At 35.5% G+C, this 9,291-nt stretch overlaps 1 protein-coding gene across 1 annotated transcript; it reads left to right on the forward strand.

Annotated features, from left to right (window-relative positions):
• On the forward strand, positions 1,847-6,495 carry LOC109231246 (protein transport protein Sec61 subunit alpha-like). The gene is made up of 7 exons (XM_019396846.1): positions 1,847-2,049; positions 3,149-3,516; positions 4,042-4,269; positions 4,360-4,714; positions 4,824-4,948; positions 5,077-5,212; positions 5,947-6,495. Exons 2-7 carry the CDS (start codon positions 3,173-3,175, stop codon positions 6,184-6,186), a joined length of 1,428 nt encoding a protein of 475 aa, XP_019252391.1. The 5' UTR covers positions 1,847-2,049; positions 3,149-3,172; the 3' UTR covers positions 6,187-6,495.

Below are 9,291 nucleotides of genomic sequence, written 5' to 3' on the forward strand. Positions count from 1 at the left end.
TTTTTGGGGCATTGTGTATGCTTCAGTGAGCATTGTGTATGCTTTGTTACATATTTGAGGTATTGTGGTGCCGTTGTGGACTCGTAGGCGTGTTGGTAAATTTCTTTCACTGCAATTATGATAAGTCCTTAGTAGGTATCCTTGTTGGTTAATTCTTAATAACTATGTTGATACACATATATTGAGTTATTGTATAATTAACATATTTACTATATCATTCGTGTTGTAGTGTGCTTGTATTTTCTAACACTTGTTCTAGAGGTATTTAAAGTGGCGGGTCGAGGATCTTACTGGGTTATATTTACGTATAACTCACTCCTTACCTGTATCTCTATGCAGATACCGTTGCGGGAGATAGAGCTATTTGCTAACGAGTTTGTTCCAGACTTCCAGTGGATCCTATTGCTAAGGTGAGCCACCGCATTGTTCGTGGATGCTTTCGTTTCAGACTTATTTAGTTCGTGTTAATTATTTCTTTTTTTTTTTGGAGGGGGGGGGGGGGGAGGGGTTTCGCATACCCGTCAATAAAATTCATATTATTCTGTTAGATGCTCCATGGGTTTAGTGTGGGGTTTGGACTGGAGTTTGATTATTTGAGTGATTGTTGGTTTTCTATCAATTGACTAAGGTATTTAGCGATAATCATTTCCTCTTTAATTATTAATAATACATTTAGGCCTGCACTTTTTCTTTCAGTGTTTGTGTAAATGATTAAACATCAGAGAAATGTGTTCGCCTGGCCGTTGGTGTTAGATGGGTGCCAGTGCCACTCACATTAAATGAGTAATTTGGGACGTGACACTAGACCTTCAAAAGACCAATCTGTAAGTGTCCACCGTGATGATATAAGACCGATGTTAAATTATTTGGACGGAAACTGATTTAAAATTCATGAACACTTTAGTGGTTATAAGATTAAATTATGTATCCCTCGCAAAACATAATTTTTTTCGCACCAGAACATTTTAATTTTAAATATATATATATATATATATTTATCCATAATTTTAGTAAATTGAATAAATTTAATTTGCATTAAATTATCCAAGTGAAAAATTGAAAAAATCGTTATAGTTAATTTACTTTCTTTTTTTAATAAAATCGAACCATGAATACGCGTAATCATATTTAGCCAAAAAAAGAAAAAGTCTCAAAATAACACAAGATTATAAGTGGGAAAAATGACACTGTATAGCCACTACCAAAATAATAGCCAAATAATATATATATATATAAGTGTTATATATAAAAATTGTATAAATTTAATATATTTTTTCAACTATCAAATATAAATAATTTCTAGCACGAGTTAAAACTAAAAAAAAAGCCCATTATAAGCGTTGGTCCGGCTAGTAGCTCATTGCAATTTGCACCAAAACTTAGTGATAATATGTACTTACTCCGGTTCAGAATAAGTGTCCAATTTACTTTTAGCACGCCCATTAAGAAAATACTAAATTCTATACAAAAATACTTACTATGACTAAACTATCCCTAATTAAATATTTAATGTGAGGAGTAAGAAAACTTTTTGTACATAGGGGTTATTTTGTAAAAATAAATTGAATTATTTTTTAATTACATAACTGAATACTTATTTTGAACCAAAATAAAAAAATAAATTGGACATTCAGTCCGGAGGGAGTATTTCCATTAGCCAAAAATTGGGTTTGACTTGTTCCATTTCTCTCTTTTTCAACATCGGCCACTATTCAATCCAAACAGAGACCACTAAACCCGTCTCACTAGCCACGTGGGGCAATACCATTGGCTAAACCTCGTGGCAGCCAAAGACCGTCCCTGCCACGTTTTCATCACCAACTGCATTTTCCATTTGTTACAAAGTGAAGATATTTATTTATTTAATCCAGCTTGGCGTCACGCCCTCTCCATTTCTGTTACGCTTGCTCTTAAACCCGTCAGATCCGCCCCTTCTCTCTCTCCTCTCTCTCTCTCTCATGGTCAAAACCCTACAAATAGCAGCAGTACTCGACGGAGAAATCGAGCGAATTAATAGTCCACGGACATCTCCAGATCGTCGTCGCCGCTGTAAGTATCTCTGATCTCTTCTCCATGTACTTTTCTCTTGTGGATCTATTCCGTAATTGAGTATTTCAGCTGATTTTGTTTGTGCATGGAGAAAATGAGTTCATGGATGTATTAGAAGGAGAGATCTATAGATCGAGAGATTGTGTGAATTTGAGAATATTTTGTGAAGTTGAGATCTGAATCCTGTAATTGGATTCATAGATCTGATGATTTTATTTAGCTCAAACTCTGTTCTTTGTCTGAGTTGATATTTATGTGTGCATGTGTGTGGGCGTGCGTCGCCTATATTTATCTGAATTCCGAATGGACGAAATTAGATGTTTTGGAGGCTCTTTAACTTTGATGTGTAATGTTACGGTGAAAGAGATCTGGATCTGAAAAGGCATCTATGTATTATCTTCTTTACGTGTTTTATAGAAAGAGATATGGATAGATGATTTGAGTGAAATTGATTGAATGGATTTATTATTTATGTGATGTTCACTAATTGACCATGCAAAAGTATTTGAAGTGGTACATGAACATCAGAGTTGATGTCTTTGCGTTTGTAGGGACCTTTCAGTCGTGTTGCAAGCATTGAGAAAAATTTATTTGTTTTAGTTATCCTTTATTAGCAGGAATATGTTGATTGATTAAATTTCTGATTTCCATGTTTTAATCCTCTGGAATTGGGGGGGGGGGGGGGCACGGGAGCCGGGAGTGAAGAACTTTCTCTTTTTTTTTTCCAGTTATCAGCTCAATTTATATGCTTAAGGTCTAGTCATGTCTCAGTTGCCAAGAATATCTTATTACTCTCAGTTGGGAAATTATGGTAAATGATAACACCTTTCATTGATTGAAATTTTGCTCTAAAATCTATCTTGAGATGTTAATACTCGTATTATTTCATGTGGAATTAATCTTATTTGCTAGCTATGCACATTAAAATTACTCTTGATCTCGAGTAAATCCCACCATTAGAAATTTTGAATAGTTAATCTTTTTTGTTTTCCCCTTAATTTTAAAGATGTTTGTACTTTTTGCTGGTATAGTGAGGGACTATATCTTCACTGTCATCTGTCTAATAGTTCTTGTCTTTGGTTTTTCCTGGTTCGAGCAGAGATAGGTCTGTTTATAGTGAACAATGGGAGGAGGATTCAGAGTGCTGCACCTTGTGAAACCATTTCTTTCATTCCTACCAGAAGTTCAGAGTGCTGACAGGAAGGTTCAATTTAGAGAGAAGGTCATCTATACTGTAATTGCGCTTGCCATCTTTCTGGTTTGCAGCCAGCTCCCTCTTTATGGCATACATTCCACAACTGGTGCGGATCCTTTTTACTGGATGCGTGTCATTCTTGCATCAAATCGTGGTACAGTCATGGAACTTGGAATTACTCCTATCGTGACTTCTGGAATGGTGATGCAATTGTTAGCTGGATCAAAGATCATTCAAGTGGACAACAATGTCCGTGAGGACCGAGCACTCCTGTAAGTTATATGTTTTCAATATTATTTCTTAGATTTTGTTGGTTTACCCTTTTTTACAACTATATGTATTTTGCATCAGTTCATTTTGTTGGTTGTCTCTTGTTTTATTTTCACATGCAGCGGTAATAGTATAGTTTGGAACCGTCAGAAAAGGATATTATTTGTAACTTCTTGAGGATGATATGATCTATAACTTGTATGCTCAAATCAGTTTGTAGAACCTATATTAGTTGTGTTATATGGATTTGCAAGACTAATTTCATGCTTTGGATGTTCCCTCTCTTGAACTTATACTGACATTTCTGTCCTCATCTGATGCTTGTATTAAACCTACTTCACTCGCTCCAGCCACTCCCCTCATCCATATGCCCAAAGAAAGGGATGCTATTTTGTTCTTATTACTCAATTTATTTAACAAAATTTCGTTCCTGCTATTTAGTTTACTGGATTTTATGATGTTTCTATTACCTTTTATCCTCAATGAAGCTCTCTAATGTGCTCTCTTGACAAATTTATCTCATGCAGCAATGGTGCTCAAAAGTTGTTGGGTATCCTGATTGCTGTTGGTGAGGCAGTTGCTTATGTCCTGTCAGGGATGTATGGCAGTGTTAGCCAATTGGGTGTTGGAAACGCTATCCTCATTATCCTTCAACTCTGCTTTGCTGCTATCATTGTTATGTGCTTAGATGAACTTCTTCAGAAAGGATATGGTCTTGGCTCTGGAATTTCCTTGTTCATAGCTACCAATATCTGGTAAGTTTCTTACTGGCCATCGAAAAACTTGTTTTGGGTTCCTCAGTACTATCTTGAAGCTTTTGATTCTAAGTTAATTCTATTTTGCAGTGAAAGCATTATCTGGAAAGCCTTTAGTCCCACAACCATCAACACTGGGCGTGGTGCCGAATTTGAAGGTGCTATTATTGCTCTGTTCCATCTCAGTATTACTAGAGCAAATAAGATCAGTGCCCTTCGAGAGGCGTTCTACCGGCAAAGTCTCCCCAATGTGACAAATCTGCTTGCAACTGTGTTGATCTTCCTCATTGTTATCTACTTCCAAGGATTCCGTGTGGTTTTGCCAGTTAGATCTAAGAATGCTCGTGGGCAGCAAGGTTCTTACCCAATCAAACTCTTCTACACCTCAAACATGCCTATTATTCTTCAGTCAGCACTTGTCTCCAACCTTTATTTCATCTCTCAGGTACCTAATTGTAAACGTTTTTGGTTGAATTGACACCTTACTGTTACCTGTTCCAAGAGTGCTAACAATTTATTTTTACTTTTCCCTCTTCTCTTTACTCTATGATCAGTTGCTGTACAGGAGGTACGGTGGAAATATCATCGTGAATTTAATTGGAACCTGGAAGGAATCTGAATATTCTGGACAATCTGTTCCTGTTGCTGGTCTTGCTTACCTTGTTACTGCGCCATCAAGGTATTGTTTGCTTTTGCTTCAGCTAATCAATCTCTATTTGCTGTAAATGTTCTTCACAGATGTAGGTTTATCTTATACTTGTTGCTTCTTCTCAAATGCAATTGACTGTCAACTTTCATGTATTTCAGCTTGGCAGAAATGGTGGCACATCCATTCCATGCTCTTTTCTACATAGTGTTCATGTTGTCAGCCTGTGCCCTGTTCTCGAAGACTTGGATTGAAGTTTCTGGATCATCCGCCAGAGATGTTGCCAAACAGCTAAAGGTAAATGATCTTGTAGCATTTGCTTTTGCTGGGTAGTCTTTCAGTCTCCTAGTCTATTTACTCTATCCAAGTGATTTGGTAGTAATACTAAGCAAAATTCAACTTGATTAGACTTCTAGAAGAAATAACTGCTATAGATTGCTGAATTGTCGAACTAGTTATTTCCAGGCACCGCAAATTGAAATAGACAGCGTAGTTTATCTTTCCATTGTGCATAACTGCCCATGAAATACTAATGAAAATTATAATATTTGACTAAGCAATGTCCCACATCTCTGTATAATTGAATCACTGTAAAACCCTGGTTACTTTTGCCTATGAACGAAAGATGCAGGTTTTTGGATCATGGTTGTCTCACATAGATTATAAAATAGCATCACACTGTCATAGTATCGAATGACAATTTAGGGTTTGTGTATTTTTAGGAACAGTTATTTTTCAGAAAATAGGAGTAACTATTTTTATTTTGTTTTCCCGAAATCAAACAGTCCAGAAGGCTGATTTCCTTGGATAATTTTTCAGCACATACACGATACACCACTTCTTCCAAATCTTAACTCAAACCCACAGTTTTTTACCCAATAAAGCTATACCAAAACAAAACCAAACCTTACTTTTGTGGCTCTCAATTGCCATTGGAAATATACTCTGGCATAAAAAAGTTTTTTTTCGAGATGCATATGACACCCAAGAGTATTATTGGTATGACACTTCTAATGGTAATTGTTTTTCAGGAGCAACAAATGGTGATGCCTGGGCATCGTGATTCAAACCTGCAGAAAGAATTAAATCGTTACATTCCTACTGCAGCTGCCTTCGGAGGTGTATGCATTGGTGCGTTGACAGTTTTGGCAGACTTGATGGGAGCAATTGGATCAGGAACTGGAATTCTACTTGCAGTCACAATCATTTACCAGTATTTTGAGACATTCGAGAAGGAGAAGGCCACTGAACTAGGAATGTTTGGTTTGTAGGCTGTAGCTTTATGCTAGATTTGTCCCCATGTGTTCTGCCTTCAAGCCAAAAGAGCGTTGTAGCGAACTTGTTGGCTTCTTATGGATAGATATTAAGGCCACAAGCTTTTCTGTTAAATTTTGTAACTTTTTTTGTTTTTAACTCTGCTGATGAGCCTGAATGTTTACAAGACAACTAGGTTAATTTACAGAAGTTTTCACAGAATTGTTGCTATTTACCCCTTTCTCCCTATTTCCCTGCATAATGTGATGGATGATATAAGCATCGAGCACAAACAAGCTTGGGAACTTCTGTGTCTTGATTTTTGATTTGTGGACATGTAGGTATGCTTTTGATTTCTCCTACGCCCTGTTTCTGTAATGATGATGGTTGCCATGATATGTTGGGTTAAGCAGACGGTTTTAGATGTGCTGCTCCAGTAAATAGTTTAACACGTTCTGTGAGAATGTCCTGGTCAATATGTCTTGAATCATAACCAGCAAGCCAATGATCTTTTTTAGTTTGGACTAGCTAGTTTGGTGGCTGGTTTAGATAGTTATCGGTCTTTTACCTTGGATGCCTTGAAAGAAGGCAACAACACCCTTGGATCCCATGAAAGATGGCAACAATTGGGCGTCGTATGTTTTGGCTATTTCTGAAAAGCCCTTTTTTGAAGTTACATAAATACGCTTTAAGCTGGAACTTGGAATTTGACCTGAAACAGTTAGACAAGAGAGATGTCCATTTATCAATGAAACAATTAGCCTAATGCAATATGAGCTAATTTAGATATATGCTTTAACCAACAACAACAAACCATTTATCCAAAAAATAATGAAATCTAATCTCACAAGTTAGGTCTTTGAAGAGTAGTTTGTGTGCTCAGATTTACCCCTACCTTGTAAATGATCTTTTTATTTGTCTAATTTTTCGCGGGGTATAGTATTCGGTATTTGTATTAGTGAAAAGTAACGGGAACCAAGTTTTATATTAGAGCGTAGGTTAACCCATATTTAAAAAAAAAAAAGAAAAAAAAGAAACACCATTAGCGTACAAAAACTCATCTCTTTTCTAGATGCATACTTCCTAGATCCTCTTAATCTACGAGAAACGAAGTCTTTACGTTTATCTTCTATTTTTGGCGCTTTACAAATTAGTCGCTTTAACTTTGCGGCTTATGAATAGTTTGTCTTTTCAGAGGAATATTTGCTTTGAGCCTATGTGCTGCTTAGTAATATTGGAATTAAGCTGTCTTTCATCCTCCCCTTTTGCTCTATTACTGTGATACTGTGTTTGAATATGAAAAATTGTTTCCTTTATCTTCAGTTGGTCCCAACTATACAATCAACATGTTACATCAGTGCAAGTAGCTGGTACAATAAATTAAATCCTTTTCAGACAATTTATGCCAGTTGAGGCAAAAATATATCTCCAATAAGAGGAACTAGCTAGTTATAAGCCTTAGCAGATACCTTTAATAATAGCCCGTAGATATTGTGCGTCTTTGATTAGACATTTATGCTTTTCCAAAGGCTGAAATCGAACCACCAAATTCGTCCTCAAAATTTGATTTTTGGTACGGCTCCTTTTTGTCTATATTTTCATTGACGTGGTGCTTATGCTTTCATGAGCCGATGGTCAATTGGAAACAACCTCTATATCATCACAAGGTAGGGGTAAGGTATGCGTATACGGTATACACTACCCTCCCCAGACCTCATGGTGTGTGATTTGACTAGGTATGTTGTTATTGTTGTTGAATATTGCATGAAGTTATTTTAAAGCTCTTAATGGAATTTTGAACCCTTTATTCTAGGGTGGTAATTTATCCCTATTATATAGTCAATGGTCACTTTGATATAGGGTTTTGAAAAAAGTATACTAGTAATAGTAATTCTCACTTTGGATCTTGGATTCTTATCCTCTGTCAACTCTAGTTCTTGCCCTAAAAGAAAATAAAGATACATAGCCTTATTGGAGATTGACATGTACTTGCATTGCTGTAATTTGATGAACTTTTTAGTAGAACACTTTTAAGATGGAATGATGGAAACATGAAAACTTTAGATACATGAATGTGTCCTCCTTCACCAAAATTACCAAAGAAGCACTCTAAGGGTTGACTATGAGATTGAAGAACTCAAAATAGTATGGATGGGTAAATTAGTGGCAATGAAAAGGAAAAGAAAAAAAAACAAGAAGAAATGTTTTTATTTAAAAAGAACGACTATTCATGCTATTTCCTTTTATTTTCTGTTATCACATTGATGTAAATATGTAAAATCTTCACACTTTTTAATTTTTTTTAACTATTATATAGAGGGATGGTGAGGTGAAGGGAAAAGGGATTGGGGACAATGAGAGTAGAATCAGAACTTATTATACGCAACGCTCTTATTAGTATCACTAGATTATAAATTGATACATTAAGCTCCCATTGTGCACGGGTTCCGGAAAAGGGTTAGATCACAAGGGTATATTGTATGCAGTCTTATCTTATTTTTTGTGAGAAGCTATTTTCACAGTTCGAACCCGTTAAATTATAAATTGTGAGAGTAAAATCTAAAAACTCAATATTGCATTTTGTATCACAAGATAACAACAACAACAAATCTAATATAATTTCATACGTAGGATCTAGGAAAAATAATATGTACGTAAACCTTATATATTCTTACCTTGTAAGGGTAGAAAAATTATTTTTGAGGCTTAGAAAAAGTATAGTCACTAGCATTATCGAATGTTGCATCACGAGAAGCTTTATAGAATTAACTAGGTTTTGGAACACTCTATATATATGTGTGTGTGTAATTATATTAGATAGATAATATGGTTCAAAATTCTTTTGTTTAAATTATTTCATGGGTGGAGAGATATACAAAAGTGAGTTGAATTAATAATGATGTTTAGTAGAAGCTCAGGATAGCTCTTACTTCAAAGCAACATGCGAAAAAAGGCAAATAAGGTATTGGAGTGCTCAAACAAGAATAATAAACTCAAAGCCATGTCTATCAAGGATATATATATAAACACAAACCAAGCATAATCATTAATTTTCTCTATATGATATTAATGTTGTCCTCCAATTTTTTATATGGTTGAGGTAGTCTTGTTTATCATCTTAT

Source organism: Nicotiana attenuata, chromosome 1, assembly GCF_001879085.1.
Source record: "Nicotiana attenuata strain UT chromosome 1, NIATTr2, whole genome shotgun sequence".
Taxonomy (NCBI): Eukaryota; Viridiplantae; Streptophyta; class Magnoliopsida; order Solanales; family Solanaceae; genus Nicotiana; species Nicotiana attenuata.

Bases quoted from the DNA above. Each gene is read 5' to 3' on its own strand.
- LOC109231246 (XM_019396846.1), top strand. From the start codon at position 3,173: ATGGGAGGAGGATTCAGAGTGCTGCACCTTGTGAAACCATTTCTTTCA. The intron at 3,517-4,041 runs GTAAGTTATATG...TATCTCATGCAG, and splicing joins CGTGAGGACCGAGCACTCCT to CAATGGTGCTCAAAAGTTGT. The intron at 5,213-5,946 runs GTAAATGATCTT...ATTGTTTTTCAG, and splicing joins ATGTTGCCAAACAGCTAAAG to GAGCAACAAATGGTGATGCC.